General features: G+C 47.5%; 1 protein-coding gene across 1 annotated transcript; it reads left to right on the top strand.

Annotated features, from left to right (window-relative positions):
* Nucleotides 1-11,622: 11,622 nt before the first annotated feature.
* On the top strand, nt 11,623-15,862 carry KLF4 (KLF transcription factor 4). Its single transcript, XM_079331691.1, has 4 exons — nt 11,623-11,972; nt 12,090-12,993; nt 13,082-13,246; nt 14,746-15,862. The coding sequence occupies exons 1-4, from the start codon at nt 11,757-11,759 to the stop codon at nt 14,919-14,921; spliced, it is 1,461 nt and encodes a 486-aa protein (XP_079187817.1). The 5' UTR covers nt 11,623-11,756; the 3' UTR covers nt 14,922-15,862.
* The last annotated feature ends 375 nt before the right edge of the window (nt 15,863-16,237 follow it).

The following is a 16,237-nucleotide window of genomic DNA, read 5'->3' as shown; positions in this document are numbered from 1 at the left end:
AACTATCTGTTCCTGAAAAATTATCAGAATTGTATGGTGTGTCTGCTCTATCAAATAAAGGGTCTTCATTCTGCTAACAGCTTTTTTATGAATGACTTGGAAAGGTAAATTTAGTCAAATAAACAAAAGGCGTGGTCTTATGCTGTTTCAGTTATTCCGAATTGTTAGCCTTGGTTTAACTAATATCTCAGTGACAAATATTTCAGATGTAACTGCACGATACTCAGAGATTGGGAAGGGAGTGGATCACTTTCTCTGAGACACCAAATATCCAGAACAAAGCTTTTGGGCTTATTACTTTAGGAGAACAAAAGGGGTGTAGCAAAATGGTGTAGCAAAAAGCTTGGGGAAGAAAAAGAGACCATCTCTTTGTCCAACAGCATTGCAATGGGCTAGAAATTCCATCTCAGCCATTTCAAGGTAACCCAAGACACAACCTGTGCCTTTGGATACTGCTGAACAGGATTTGCAGCTCCAGCCTGTTTCCAACACGAGCCATCAGAAAACTTTGTCCTGTATCCTTCTAGGGCTACATAGCTGATACCCACAGAGAGCCTCTGGCAGGGCTGGGAGGTACCTCAGTTACCAAGAGCTCCTTGCCAGATGGAGAATTGCCAGGCACTTTACAGGAAGCCACCCGTGAAGAAAGCACAGAGCACAGCTCAGCCCTCTGTTCCTCCAGGCCTCATGACCATTCACCTTCACCTCTACAGTTTTTTGCTTCTTATCAAAATCACACACATGTACCAGACTCTAACACCATCCACTAGTCAAGACCTAGGAATTATACTGTAAAGCCCGCTGAGGTTTCCTTGAAACTTAACACCTCTAAAGTAATTTATTTTATACGCACTATGAGGCTTCAATAAACATCCAAAAATTATGTAGGGAACCATCACTGAAGTAATGTTTTTCTCCCAGGTGTGTTACCAACTCACAGTCACTCTGGCAGATGCAACTCTGGCAGGTGTGATTGCAGGAAAGGTATGGAAGGAAAGCACCACAATCTTCACCCTTTTTGAAGAGGATTTGTGAAACTAATCTATGAAGTGAAGGAGGGAGAACTATCAAAGAATAGGGGAAAGAGCAGGATGCAGGAATGGAAGAGCAACCGCTAGTCTCCAGCTTTTCACTAGCCTTTTCTCAGAAAAAAAAAAAAAAAAAAAAAAAAAAAAAAAGAAAACAGCACCACCACTGAAGTCAGTAGCCTTAGCACCTCTTACTAATCAGTTCAGCTTCACATAATTCAGACTATCTCAGCCAAAGATCCACCAGGCAAAGAAATACCACATTACTATCCCATGTATTTTGGTCAATTCATTTCCTGTAGATTCCCTACATAGCTCCAATAAAATTAAAAAAAAAAAAAATTAAAAAGTAGTAAGGGTGTGAGATAGTATATTAATCAGCCTGCACAAGGGAAAAAAATAAAAGACAGGGCCTTCTTTACAACCCATTTTTTATCTTTCCCCTGCCTCTGCTGGAATTTGACAACTACCTGAGTATTTGGTGCCCTCCACAAGTAGCTCATTCCTGGAGTGAAGTCATAGGTCTGTGCTCACTCCATTGAGTATTACATGGAGATGACTCTGACTCACAGGTTCAACACTGTGACTTGACTTCTGTGTGACAGGCTGTTAATTTTCCTTTTCTCCAGAATTTCAGAAAAAAAAAAAACCAAAACTACTTATTCACATCACAGCTAATATATTAATAGCTGTCTGCTTTACTCTACACTTAAATTGCTCCAAACAATGCCATTCAATCACTTTCTTACAACAATCAAAGATTGCTTCTTTTCCTCACAATACCGCATCTAGCACAACACAATTTGGGGCTAAAAGTCATCCTTCATTCCCAAACATTATTAACTGAGCCTTTAACTTAAATTAATGTGAATATTTCAATATTTCATTCACAGTATTTATATTTTCCATGTGATACTGTGAACTACTGCTCCAGGTGCTTCCAGCACACCATGGTCTTTACCACTGTTAAACATCTGGATGTGGAATTAAATGTTTGTTCTGCATGCAGGATCATGCTTTCAGTCTGTCTGCATAACCCTGTGCAACACAAGAGCTAGGTAGGTGTCTTCCATACCTGCATGGACTGTGCAGAAGAGTCACAGATGGCAGAGAAAACCTCCTGTGAAATATTAGTGGTCAGGAAAGAAGGGAACAGTCAAAAGTGATGAGCACACAGAAAGCAGGAGGAGGAGGATGGGCAGTAGAAAACTGCTGTGATAAACACCTACCAGCACCCAGGAGTGGGGTGGAATGATGCAAAGGATGTAAAACAGCAACAGAAGGAAACTGATTCAGGAAAAGTCCAGAATCACTGTCTGGAGACATTTCTTTGTCATGTCCTCTCTTAGGTTACTGGATTATGAATTCAAGCAACCCACAGCTTTTGAGTCACTGTAAAGCAGACCAAAGAACTGGGATGAGGAGGGAGCTGTTGTACTCTGATCCAAATCTTTTATTCTGCAGTCTTATGGAATACTTTTCCGCCATAACCAATAAGACAGCTGACCATGTGCCAAGCACTTCAGGCTGCTGTTGAGTAGCATCACCTGCAGTCTTCTGGACACCTGAAACACATGGGGTTGGTCTCAATAGTTATCCTGTAAGACTTCTCCTGGCTTCCAAAACCTTGGGCACAGGTGGACATCACCACTCTTTTCCTAATCCCTTGTGGCTGAAAGTCAGGCCAGTCTTTTCCCAAAAGGAAATGGAATTAATTAAATTAGCATTACTTGGCAGGGTACTCACTGGGGTACATGGGGCTCTGCCTGTCCTAAGGCTTCAATGGGGAGGCTCTTCTCACCCAAACTATGACTGCTGCAAGATATGGGAGGGGAAGATCTGTTTTCAAATAGAAATAGGGTTGGTTGGTTTGGTTTTTTTTCAGGCAAGATAAGGCCAGGCAGGATGGAGCTCTGAGCAGCCAAGTCAAGTGGGAGGTGTCCCTGACCATGCCAGGGTGGTTGGAACATGATCTTTAACATGCTCCTGTCCAACCCAAACCATTCCATTATTCTGTGATTCTACATTTAGCTACCCAAAGAAGAGAAAATTGAAGAAAATGGGGGGGGAAATAGCAAGGGGGGAGAATGATACTAAAGATAATGTAGACAACCTGGGAGAGTCAAAACAGCAGAACAACACCAGGCATATGTGCAAAGGAGAGGCAATGCATAGGGGACTCAGAGACACGGGTAGCCTAGAGAAAAAGAGCTCAAAGAGAAGCTGCAGATGCTGCCAGAAACAGGTGTGCAATGATAAAATATTGCAAGTAACCGATGGGCAATGACAAAGTTTCTGCAATTTGGATTAAAGGAATCTCTTCTATCTGCAATATCAAATTCACCACATGCAGTAACTTCCAAGAGATCTCTACCAATCAGGACCTAATGCCCATTTAAAAGGTGGTAGCCAGCTGATTATCCACCTTACAAGAAAGAAGTATGATTTGAATTTTCATAGCCTTCACATCCAGATGATGGGTCTTTCTAGCACCTCATCAAGTGAATTAAAACTCCATAAAATTAAAGAGATATTTTCCTTTCCTTTCCAGCCCAATCAATTCATATTTCCCTGGCTGATGAGGAAAGCAAAGTAGGAGATTTAGGATCTCATTATACTTTTGTAAAAAAAAAAAAGTGAGCATTCAAAGGAGGAGCCACAGGACTTATATATCTTTTTTGGTCACCAAAGTCACAGTATAATGCAGAGCAGGACCAGCCCTATTTTAGATGATGAAATGTGAAGCCACAGCTACACACACGTGAATTTGGGTGTAAAGAAAGTGTCACTTGTCTGGCTGAGAAGCTTTCAGTCACGGCAAAATCTAGTTTAACTTTAAAAATCTCAATTGGCACTGAAGGCCAGAGCTACCAGTGTTTGGTAAGTCCTGCAGCACTGGCAAGATCCCTTTTGGGAAATATCCACACAAACTCTTCCCCAGCCTCAGCCCAACAAAAGCTCACCCTCACAGAGGTGATTCAGTGCTTCAAATAGATTTCTAGGCTCTCTCTTCCTCTCTCCCTCCCTCTGGAGGCAAATCTGCACTCCTAATTCAGTGGGTAAGCTAGGTGTCCTCCACTGAGTCATTGCTGCCTATTGTGTAAGACAGTGGATTTGTAAAGCAAAGTAGATTTTATTGATAGAAACACACCTTGGCAATCAGTCCTCTGATGATAAAAATCATGGATTCATCTCACAATGAATATGTCTTCACTCATGAGATGCCAGCATCCAAAATTATTAATTGATATAAAACTCTATATTGATTATGTGCACATTTTATTCGTAGCCTTGGCTGCATTGGTTCTCTTAAGTCCCAAATCTATGCTACAAAGAGCTCAGCTAATTTACTCGAGGAGACTTTAAAGGTGTTCAGAAGCAAGTACTTCTTTTTTTTAAGTTCAGCTGTATAATTTCCCCACAAATGGATGGTATTCAGCCTACCATTAAAAAAAAAAAAAATAAAGAATTGTGAAAAAAAAAATGTTGCAAAACCAGGCACGCAGCATTTGTGTGCTAACAAACTGGATGTGGCAGAACTACAGTTGCCCATGCCGCCGTCTCTTGGCCCCTTTCTCGCACTGCAAGATCATGAGCCACTTTCCAGAGAAGCTCTGCATCACTGATGGATTGCTCAAGGTAGGTGCTGCTTGGTGTCAGGCAGATTTATCCCTGCACTAAATTCCACCTAGGGCTTCCCATTGATTCGGCATCCCCGAAGGCCCAGCGCCTGCCAGTAGGAAGCACTTGGCACAAACACTTAGGTGGAATTCAGACTGGCTGAATCTGGAGCCTAATGAGCAGCTATTCCTTATTTTGTTTCTTCCTCATTGTGCAGAGCGTGGCCCCGGGCCTCAATTACTGCATGCTATTCAAACCCTGCACAGAATGCACCATTATTAATTTCCCCATGTTTTGTCATTACTGATTTCCTATGGCACTTCTTGCCCCCTTCTCAGGGTCCTGCAAGCACAATCTGCGTGATGGCAGGAGTGAAGTGAGCAGTGAATCTCACACTCAGCAAGGATTGGCAGCTTAAACTCTTCTGCTGGCCCAGGGCACTGTGGTAAGGTGTCCTCCAGGGCAGGGACTGTTTTGTGCCACCAGCTGTCTGTGGCAAAGCTTCTCTGGAAGAAATAGAGCCACCAAAACCTTCCTTCATCAATGCCATCACTGTGCAGTACCTACGTCAAAAATCTGAGAGCAGCTGCCATATTGCTCTCATTAAGTGAGCAAAGGACTGTTACCATAGAGTAATGGGCTCCTGCTGCTCCATTAACGTTGGAGGCATTTATGGAAACAATGTGGAAAGCTTGGCATTCATTCTCAGAGCAAGGCAGCGCTGGTCCTTTCTCCTAGTGTTCTCCTATAATGTCTTTATTCCTGTTCAAATGAGGGGAATATTTATCTAATCGTTTCCTCTTCTGGATGGTGGTGCAGGGGAACAACAGATGTTCTTGAATTCATCGTAGCAAAGAGTTTAGAAAGACATCTTGAGTGAATCAGCTGTCCAAGTCAATTTATCCACAACGCTGAGTGGGAGGAACCATTGAAAGATGGCAGAGGTATTGTTTAATGTCCTGTGATTACCTGTCTCATTAGCACAAATCTAATTGCAAATACTCCTGGTTAAACTCGAGCACTTTGCTGCTAAGCTCTCTTATGCAAATTCAAATATATTACACACAAGAAGCAGCTATCTCCTGTATTTTCTATTTTTCTCCTATCTGGCACCTTAATTCTTTGTTAGGAAGCATGTTATCAATTCAGATTACATTCCCTAGAAGCACCACATTTACTCAAACAAAAGAAACTCTGAGCTTAACCAGGGAGAAACATTTGAAAAATCCTTAAGCAATGACAGCCAACTTTTTCTTTGTGGGTGTTGAAGCCTGAATTTCTGCAGTATTAGAACTTCCCTAGTAGCAAAATGCCAGTTTTTCTACATGCAGAAGAAATACTGAACATCAGAGCAGGTGTGCCAAAGTCTCCCTGCTCTTTGTCAGGTTCAGCAACCATAAGAAAAATTAAACTAGTAAAAATTAAGTGTCCATCAATGACATCATTCCCTTTCAGAATTATGCAAGCAAGAGAGGAACGAACTAATTTTATACTGCCATTGCTTGGGAATATTCTGGGAAGCCAAATCTGTTGTAAGGTGCTTCATTTTTATTAACAGAGATGGATAATTAGCTAAAAATTCTTATTTAAAAGGTGAGGAATACTGAGAAAGAAGGGCATAGGACAGGGAGAATGGGGAAGATCTCTTCTGCATAGTTTTTCCACAGCTATTGAGGGGACTGGGAGATCATCAAAGAGTAAAACCCCTTCTTGCAGCAAAAAGAGTGATTCTCCCAGAGACACAGATAAAATAGAAGTTCCGGAGGCTACTAGACAGCAAGGCATTAAATATGCCACATAGATAATATGAGAGAATCTGGTCCTGAAGAAGGATGCAGAAAGGTGAATTAATAGTAATCCAAGTTCCTGGCTTCTTCAGAGACAGCTCCACAAAGCAACTTGGTCTTGTCACAGATACATTTCCCTGCATCTTCTAGCATATACCAAACCTAGCACCCATCAGTGGGGACCATCTGGTTAGCCAGCAGCTGGTAATTTCTCAAGTTTTCTCTATTTTTCTGTGTGTCCTCCACTGAGGTCTGGAAAAATACAATGCATCGGCCTCATGCGAGGAAAAAAAAAAAATCACAAACAAACAAATAAACAGGAATTCATCCTCTTTGCTGAGTGCAAGTGTCCCCACATTACATGCAGGACTTTGAAAAGGATGCTTATTTTGGAGTTGCCGTTTGCACCAGTCCCACTGTGGGAATCACTCATTTAAGTCATTGTTAGAGTTTGGGGAACATCTAAATTCAAAGATGGGGCAAACCCATAAATAACAATGATGGGGCTAACCCATCAAAGCAAGGATGTCTGTGCTCCATCAAAAAAAAACAACTCAAGGTATTTTTGCCCCTTAGAGGAATTCAACAACCCTTAGATTATTTGAAAGTAGAAAGTTGCTGCATGAAAGTGATCCTGGATGATGCTAAATTGTGTGAGGGCAGTGGTTGCATCTGCCAGGGGCTGGTGAGGATGGTAGTGGATGGGGGAATCAGCACCTCTGGAATCTCAGACAGGAGTTATCACCCTGGGGGAAATTCAGTGGGAATCACAACCCGACCTCTCAGCTCATTACTGCCAAACCCACCACTAAACCACGTCCCACATCCATGTCTTTTAAACACCTCCTAGAAAAGTAAAATAACTACAAACAAGATATGGCCAGGCATTCAAAAGGCAGGTGAGAACATGTCTGACCACAGGCACTGCTGACATTCTCAGAATGAACATTTATGACCCAAAGTGTGCATGTGCCATCTGTGTATGTACGCACTTACAACTGCTTGAAACCTGCCTGCAGCTGCTCACAGTCTTCAGAGATGTGCCCTTTGCACTGTACTAATAATCTACAAATATAGCTGCCAGCTGAGCAGGGGTTTATTTCTGTTTAACAAAAACAAAGCAACCCGTGCAGGAATAGATAAATAAAGCTTGAGCTCAGTTGCATTTGGTGAGGAATATACAATTCATGGCAAAAAAAACAGATCCCCAAGGACACGTGTCCCTGAAGGAGAGACCAGGAAAGCAGTTTGGTGGCCATGGCTCTGGACTGTTTCATCCTCCTTGAAGAGCAGAGATCCAGTGGGAGGAGAGTGAATACTCATCACTGAAACCCCCTCTCCAGAGCATGCCTTGCACAGCAGGTGTATGTGTGAGCTCTCACACCTTTCCTCTCTTGGCTGTAGTGTAGCTAATTTGGGTGGCATGGGACATAAGGAACCCTCCTTATGCTGCATCTCCTCGAATTTCACCTGCTCTCCAGCAACTTGTCAGAGTAAAACGCAGCACAGCACCCAGGATTGTGGAATTGCTGCTTTTGATGAATCAGCAATGGGGATTTTATTGGATGTAACCCAGCACCATGGGTTTGTTCCCAGTTCCCCTTTCATTATGTTGTGCCAGGACTGGAGCAGGGACCCTGGGAGCTCCTGGCCCTGTAGCCTACCTGCTGCAGGGACAACACACTGCAATCCTCAAAATGCCAGGAAAGCATCTTGTTTGACCCCAGCGACACTGTTACACAATCTTTCTCAAAGTCCGCAGTCCCCAATGCCATCAGCTGCTCTCACAGATGACCAAATCAAAGGGGATAAGATGCACACCAAGGTTCCTGAGAAGCAGTTTGTTGAAAATCGAGTTCCAAACTTAAGGTTTAAAATAAACACATCAAGATAAACAGATTGGTCTTTGTTTCAGGCACAATCGGCCTGACTATTTTTTCTTCTTGTTGATGTTCCTAATGTTTTTCAATGTGTGATGCCATTTCCTGAGGACTGTCTCTGCTCCAGAAACCTGTGTTCTTCCTTGGCTTCTTTTTGCCTTTTGTGGTTTACACACACAGGTGACCAGTTTAGCACTGACTCAGGCTGGACACTAAGGCTTTTCACTCAGTCATTTTTACTCTTCCCTACACTTTGGCCACTGATATGAGTTGTCTGCCTCGGATAATAATTCTTCTGCCAAAATGGGTGAGCAGCACCAGTGCAAGTCTAGAGCAACCCCACTGGCACAGTGAGATGTGGTAAATGTGGAAGAAACCTCCTCCTTCCACCTAGGGAGGGAGAGAAACACACAGAGGCCATAGCAGCCTCGCACAGCGAGGGCTGCAGCAGACTCCTTTCTGTCCCAGCACAGCATCATCTGGAAAAATGTCATTGCACATCCCAAGGCAAGGGACACAAACGCTGTGCAATTCTCTATCTAAGTTAGGCAATCCCCAAAGTCGGCTTTGAACGGCACAGAAACATGCTGTGTTCTGAGTTAGTGGAAGGAAAGTTTTAGAGAAAATTGGGAAATTTGGAGCAAACTGAGATTTGGGAGAAACGGTCAGCTGGCGACAGAAGGCATGTTAAAATAAATCTGTCCTAAGAAAACAGCATTTAGGTTGTTACGTAGGATTGGACAGCATTAGTTGAGCAGTTGCAAAATTAAATGCAGTTGATTTCCACACTCGGGACCATTAAATCTCAGTCCTTATCATTTAAGGGAGGAAATCATTGGTGTGCCACATGAGTGAAAAAAAGAATGTGTGGATCTTTATGTGGGATGTTCAAATGCAGGTGTCATTGGACTTATCAATGCCTGCAAACATCCACTTTTTAAAGCACCCTGCCAACATCCACACAATTGAAAATCAAGACTCAGATGAAAGCCGGCCACATCTTTTTAACATGAAATTTACACATACCTCACATGTGTCTGCCTGAATTATCCAGAAACATGGCAACCAAATCTATTTTAATGAAAGATTGTGAAAGCAAACCTGTTTTATTTCAGTCCGCAATATTCAAAATTCCTCTTCCTGGAACCCATGAAATTCTGGCATTTATTTCAAAGATATCAGATCACTTATCTGCTTCTGAAGCATTCCTGTTCTCCTATTTTTAATAAGGAATGTGATTTTAATTTTGATGTTGGCCTCAAATGAGTCTGAGTTTTGACATTTGGTTCGTGAAAATGCCGCCTTGCCTGGGAGATCTATAAATTAACAAATCCACAGTGAGAGGAAACAAATCCACAGTGAGAGGGAAAAAAAATAACTGATGGGGAAAAAATGTTCAGAGAGCTGCAAGTCTCCACATCAGGAGCTTTCTCCTGAGACTAAGCTACAAAGAAGGCTTGGACCTAAAAGTGTTTGCACTCGGTTTGGATACTCAGAGCGATTGTCAGAGAGCCTGGATGGGAGCCACAGCTGGGACCTGCTCCGAGGGGGCTGTGCAGTCCCCCAGCCCTGCAACAACCAGGAAGGTGCCTCCCTTCCCTTTTTGGGCATCGTCCTACATTTCACCAGCGTTCATCGCCCCACACTAATCCTTTTTGTACCTGTGGTTCCTGGCATATCCTTTGCCAAGACACGGTCCTTGAGCAGAAAAAAAAAAAAAAAAAAAATAAAAGAAAGAACCAAACGAAAAACAACGCTTTAGTGCCAAAGTTATTAATAATTAACATTCATAACACAAAACCGGTAAAACCGGTTCGGCAAAATAAAGCCCGGCATTTTATTATTATTTTAGGGTTTAATTTAGTCATCGTAAGTTACTCAGGCTCATGTTTGCAAATCACGCAGAGCTGGGACTTCACCCCTCCGGCCCGACCAGTTCTGAAGAGCGGCCGGCGGCGCCGGGGGGCAGCTGAGTGGCTGCCGGGGGGGGAAACACCCGCAGACCCCCCTGCAGCGATCGGGACAGAGCCGAGAGGACCGGGACACGGCCCAGCGGGACTCCCCGCCACTCGGGGGCCGGGCCGGAGCCCATCGGGGAGCACCGGGGCACGGCCCGTCGGGGCTGCGCGGCGCCGGGGCGCGGCGCCGGCTCGCCATTGCCCTCTGGAGGAGCCCGGCCATTCTCTGCAGCTCCCCGCGGGGCTGTGCTAAATCTGGGGATGGTTTTGTAATTTTAATTTCTCTCTCTGGTTTTTGGGGTTTTTTTTTTGTTGTTGTTTTTAATTTTACAGAGTATTCCCAGACTCGCATCCACCGCGCCTTCGGCACTGCTGGGAGTGGGGGATGCCCGACCGCGGCTGCCCGGACCGCTGGGTCCTGGCGATGGAGGAGTTGAGAATAGCCCAAGGATTGGGACGAGCCGCGCCGTCGGGACGGTCCGGGAAATGAACAAAACGGGAGAAAGATAAAAAAGAAAGAAAGAAAAAAAAAAAAGAAGGAAAAGAATGATAAAAAGTAAAATAAGAAAGAAAAAAAGGGAAAATAAAAAACTAGGGAAGAAATAAAGGGACAAAAAGTAAAGAAAAAAAAATAAGTTAAAAAACAACAACAAATAAAAAACTAAAGAAAACGAAAAAAACGGAGAGTAGCAAGAAAATGCGAGGCTGGGGGAAGGCGGAGAGGCAGAGAAGCCCCGCCGGCAGCTCGGGATGCTCCTTTCCGCTTCCTACCCTCCCGCGCGGTGCCGACGAATCCCGACGGGAGCCCCCGCCCCGCACGGGCATCCCCGGCGCGCGTGTCCCCGCGTCCCGCCCCCCGCGCGCGCGTCACGGGGCGGAGCGCCCGCTCTTTCTGCGCGCTCCCCGGGCCCGTCCCGCCCCATCCCCCCCCCCCCCTTTTTCCCCACATGTCCGTTTGTTGTCGCCGTCGCCATGGCGGCGGGGGCGGCGCGCCCGCGGAGTGAGGTGATAAGAGGGAGCGGCGGCCACAGGACCGCGCAGTGTCGAGCGGGGCGCGGCGGCGGCGGCGGAGCGCGCCCGGCGCATCCCTCCTTCTGGCCATCCCTTCTTTTCTCCGCTGGCAACACCGCGCCCCGTCCGTCCTGCCCGGCTCCCCACATGGCCGCGGCTTCTCGGGAAACGCCTCGCGCCGCCGCCCTGCCGGTGCCGGAGCCGTGTTGCCGGGCGGCGGCCGCCGCCTCCTCCACCTCCTCCTCATCCCCGCGGCGCCGCTAGCGCCCCGCGCCCCGCTCCGCGCAGCGCCGAGCTAGAAGAAGGATCAGCAGCGGCAGCAGGGCGCTCCCGCGGCACCGCCCCGGCGGCGGCGCTGCGCCGGCTCCGCACGGCTGGACGGCGCGTCCGTCTCGCTTCCCCTCGCTCTGCTCCGCGGCGGCGCTCGGGACCACGGCGGCGGCGGCGGCTCGACGGGACGCCCCGGCACGGATGCGGTGGGTGCCGGCCGCCCGGGCTGCCTCGTCCCCTCCCTCGCGTCCCATCCCTGCCGTGCCGCCGGCTGACCCCGCTGTGTCTCCCCATCGCAGGCAGCCCCCCGGCGAGTGCGAGATGGCGCTCAGCGGCACCCTCCTTCCCTCCATCGCCACCTTCGCGGCGGGCGCCGCGGGCCGCGAGAAAGCGGCGCGGTCCGCGGGCCCCGGCAACGTGAGTATCGGCGCGACACGGACAGGGACGGGACGGGACGGGGCCGGGCGGGGCGGGGGCCGTCGGGGGGGCGCGTTGCCGTGCGGCCGGGGCTGAGCCGTGCCGATGTCCTCGCAGCGCTGGCGGGAGGAGCTGTCGCAGCTGAAGCGGCCGCCGCCGGCGCTGTCGGCGCGGCCGGTGGAGACGCCGCCGTCGGAGCTGGAAGGCGCCGCCGCTCTAGGGCCCCGCCGTGACGCCGAGGAGTTCAACGACCTGCTCGACTTCGACTTCATCCTCTCCAACTCGCTCATGCACCAGGAGCCCGCCGCCGCCGCCGTTGTGGTCGCCCCCGCCGCCACCCCGGCCCCCACCGTCAGCCCCTGCCCCACCGGGCCCTTCGCCTACCCGCTGCCACGGCCCGAGCCCGCCGGTCTCCTCTACGGCGGCGGCGGCGGGGGTGGCTGCGACGGGGCGCCTGCCGCCGGGTCCGCCGCGCCCTTCAACCTGGCCGACATCACCGACGTGTCCCCCTCGGGAGGCTTTGTGGCCGAGCTGATGCGGCCGGACCTGGACGCGGTGTACCTGCCAGCGCCGGCCGCGCTCCCGCCCTTGGGCAGTCTGCAGGGCAAGTTTGTGGTGAAGGCGGTGGGCGACTACAGCCACCCGGGGCTTAGCCCCAAGAGCGGCCCCGCTGCCCCGCCGCCCGGCGCCGACGGCCCCGGCGCGCCCTACACCTCCCTGCCGCGGATGTGCCCTAAAATCAAGCAGGAGGCTCCGCCGCCGTGCACGCTGGCCCCGCCGCCGCCGCCGCACGGGAGCAGCCCCCGAGGAGCCCCCCAGCACGACTTCGCCCTGGGCAGCCGCCCGCTGCCTGCTCGCAGTACGCCTTCGCTGGGGCCCGAGGAGATGCTGAGCGGCAGAGACTGTCTCCCCGCCACGCCGGGGCTGGGCCACCCGCCGCTGCCCCCGGGGTATCCCCCGGCTCCCGGATACCCCACCTTTCTGCCCGAGCAGCTGTCTCCCGGAGCGCTCCAGTACCAAGGTGAGTCCCCGCGGTGCTGGGACAGCGCTGTCCCCGCCTGGGCATGCCTGGGCGCTTGCCGTGCTCACTCCTCCCTGTCTGCCTCTAGAGCTGATGCCGCCGGGGAGCTGCCTGCCTGAGGAGACCAAGCCCAAGAGGGGACGCCGGTCGTGGCCTAGGAAAAGGACGGCCACACACACCTGTGACTATGCGGGCTGCGGCAAAACCTACACCAAGAGCTCTCACCTCAAGGCGCATCTGAGAACCCACACAGGTTAGTCCCATTGCCGGGAACAGGGGAATGTCTTGGCTTGAGGGGCACGGCGTGCCCCCTCGTGGAAGGGCATAAGCACGGAAGAGGGTTAAAAACAGCAACACTTTTCCTTGCTGGGTTTCCGGGCTTTTTTTTTTTTTTGTTTCCTCTTGGCTACGTGAAGTCCTGTGCAGTTTTCGCTTACTGGCTTGACATTTTGCTTAATGGTTCAGAGTGATTCAGATGTGGAGAGGATGGGTTTCTTGCCAGGTCGGAGTTTGTTGCTTCTCTCTTGCTATGTGGCTAGCTAATTATCAGGCAGTTGGAAGCTGTCTGGGCTTTGTTGCTCTGGATTATGTTGGTCCACTTCTGAGAAGGCAGCAGACTTTTCTGGAAGATAACTGGTTTCTTTGCTGGTGGTGAAGTGCTTCACACACGCACCCCTCTCTTGGCTGGCTGTAGGGCGAGAGGTTGTGCACCTCGGCAAGCTGTTTGTTCATTTTTTGGAAAATGAGATAAGATTCCATGAAGAGCAGGGGCTTTCAGCTGATCTGGCAGCTGTGATGGGGTAGCTCACCTACCTGTAGGACATATCCCCCTGCATTAGCAGAGTTTATTGTTGATTGTCCACTGCTAGAATTGGGATAAAATCTGCCCAGAGTGTGTAAATGAACCCAGTCTCAAACTTCAGCCTTGCAGCTGAGTGCAGAGTTGCAGTAACTGAGCTTGTGAAAGCAGGTACAGCACATGGGTTTCGCCAGCGTGGGCATTCCGTAACAGTGACTAAATAACCTGGGAATTTGCATAATTTGAATCCCTGGGTTGTGACCCTGATTCAAAAACTTTCTCCTGAAGAAGAGATGGGAAAGGGAAAATACACTGGTGCTGCAGTAGTTAGGCTACATCTTCGGGTAATAGCAGCAGGGGGGAAAAAAATCAGGCAAGTGATCAGTGAACACCTGCCCCAAGCCATCAGCACATCCCCAGGATGTGTAGGACAGGGAGTTTGTAATTGTTGGGGAAGCTCATCTTGCCATCAACACACTTGGTTTTTGTATAATGAAGACACTAGTAAGACTGAGTCCTTAATCAGATCCAGCTAATGAAAACAGTTTCCGGCTGTTTTTTAATTCTTGAGACCTACAATTATCTAAATGCGCTGTCTGCTGAGCTATTTCTGGTTGCTGTTTGATTGTGTAACACTGCCAGCAAAAACACACACTCAGGTGCTCTGAAGTCTTATGTGCAAGGCAGTGACAATGAGCATTTTAGTGAGAATTTAAGTCACACTAGCATTTCATAGCACCTGTACATCTTGAAAAGACAGCCTTGCTCTTTTTATGGTTTGTTTGCAGCTGCTTCATGGGATTCATTGCTTTTGACCAACCTTTGTTTTATCTGAGACAGCTGCTTGAAAGAAGGTGCTATGAGCAGTAGCCACAAAAAAAAAAAACCCCACAACCAAAAGCCCAAACTGCAGTGTTTCATTGCTTTTTTTTTTTCCAATTTTTTTAAAATAGGTGAGAAGCCTTATCACTGTGACTGGGAAGGCTGCGGGTGGAAATTTGCCCGATCCGATGAACTCACTCGCCACTACAGAAAGCACACAGGCCACCGCCCATTCCAGTGCCAGCGCTGTGACAGAGCCTTCTCCAGGTCGGACCACCTCGCCTTACACATGAAGAGGCACTTCTGATTTGGGAAGGCAGTGGATCTTTCCCCCGCCTGCCACAGAGATTCAGTATTTACAGCACAAGGACTGTCTTCCACAAGATGGGGAGAACTCATTTTAAGCACTACAGATAATCGAGGTGAAGTCTTCCAAAGAGTGGAAAAGAGGGATAACTGTATATGGACATTGCAGCTTTCTTTTTTTTTTTTTTATAGTTACACACTTAAGAGAACCAAAGACGTTGGGGTCAATGACTGGATCTTCTATCATTCCATTTGTAAATCCAACTTGAATTATTTCTGGACTACCGAATGCCAAGGAGTGACTGGAAGTCACAGATATCAGGGTTAAACAGACTGTATGTAGTTTGGAGGGTGGGGATATAACACAGGGAAATGACATTCCCTTAATTTCCTTTCAATGCAATATTAGATGTACATGTCATCTTGTACTTTTTTCTTTTTTTTTTCCTTCTAAAAGCCATTACAATGTTAAAAGAGGAGGAAAGATTCAGGTACAGAATTATATTTTAAAAGCCTATTTCATGGTGCTTAGTGACTGTTGGTTCTAGAGGTACCAAAAACAGGAAGCCAAAGTTCTCAAACTGCTGCATATCTGACAAGGAACTATTTTTTATCTTCCGATTGCCAATTATGACCTAAATCAGGTGAATAAACCTGGTTTATCTTTTTTATTAAGAAAATAACTTTATGCAGACAGTCTGTAATGCACTGTGGTTTCGATGTGCAATAGTTTGTACAATGGTTTATTCCCAAATATGCCTTAAGCAGAACAAATGTTTTCTATATAGTTCTTTACATAATAAATATGTAATATAAATTTAAGCAAACTTCTATTTTGTATATTTGTAAACTACAAAGTAATAATGAACGTTTTGTTGGAATTTGTATTTTGCATATTCAAGGTGAAAATAAGTTTTAAATAAACCTGTAATATTTTATCTGCATGGTTGCTCTAGTTTTTTTCTGTGTATGGACACGGCAAAAGAAAGTTTGTTAGGTAGTTGTTGGTGGTTGAGTTTAGCAAGGCAAGGAGGGTGGTGGTGGCAAACATTTGTAGTCTCAGGACTCTGAAAGACAGGATTGTGTAAGTGCAGTGCTGATGTAACATCTCTTTTTAGGGAAAAAGGTGTATGGAAAGTTTTTTATCTGGATGTCAAGTTGCTGCTTATCTCACTTGTGTGGGTGAAACTGTAATTTGCCATTTTTGAAGTTAACTCAGTTTAAAAGATTTTTTTCGAGGACATACTTCTGTTGAAGACATGACAAGACCTTGTGCATGTGATTTTTTTTTTATTTAGTTGGGGTTTTTTAGCATTT

The sequence above is a fragment of the Erithacus rubecula genome (assembly GCF_903797595.1).
Source record: "Erithacus rubecula genome assembly, contig: SUPER_Z_unloc_7, whole genome shotgun sequence".
Lineage (NCBI taxonomy): Eukaryota > Metazoa > Chordata > Aves > Passeriformes > Muscicapidae > Erithacus > Erithacus rubecula.
The sequence above is the reverse complement of the archived record's forward strand: the minus strand, read 5'-3'. Positions and strand labels throughout refer to the sequence as shown.

What these genes read in the sequence shown, in the direction of transcription:
- KLF4 (XM_079331691.1), top strand. Translation starts at nt 11,757, where the DNA reads ATGCGGTGGGTGCCGGCCGCCCGGGCTGCCTCGTCCCCTCCCTCGCGT. An exon ending in CGGAGCGCTCCAGTACCAAG is followed by an intron (nt 12,994 to 13,081) that starts GTGAGTCCCCGC and finishes GTCTGCCTCTAG; the next exon opens with AGCTGATGCCGCCGGGGAGC. An exon ending in GCATCTGAGAACCCACACAG is followed by an intron (nt 13,247 to 14,745) that starts GTTAGTCCCATT and finishes TTTTTAAAATAG; the next exon opens with GTGAGAAGCCTTATCACTGT.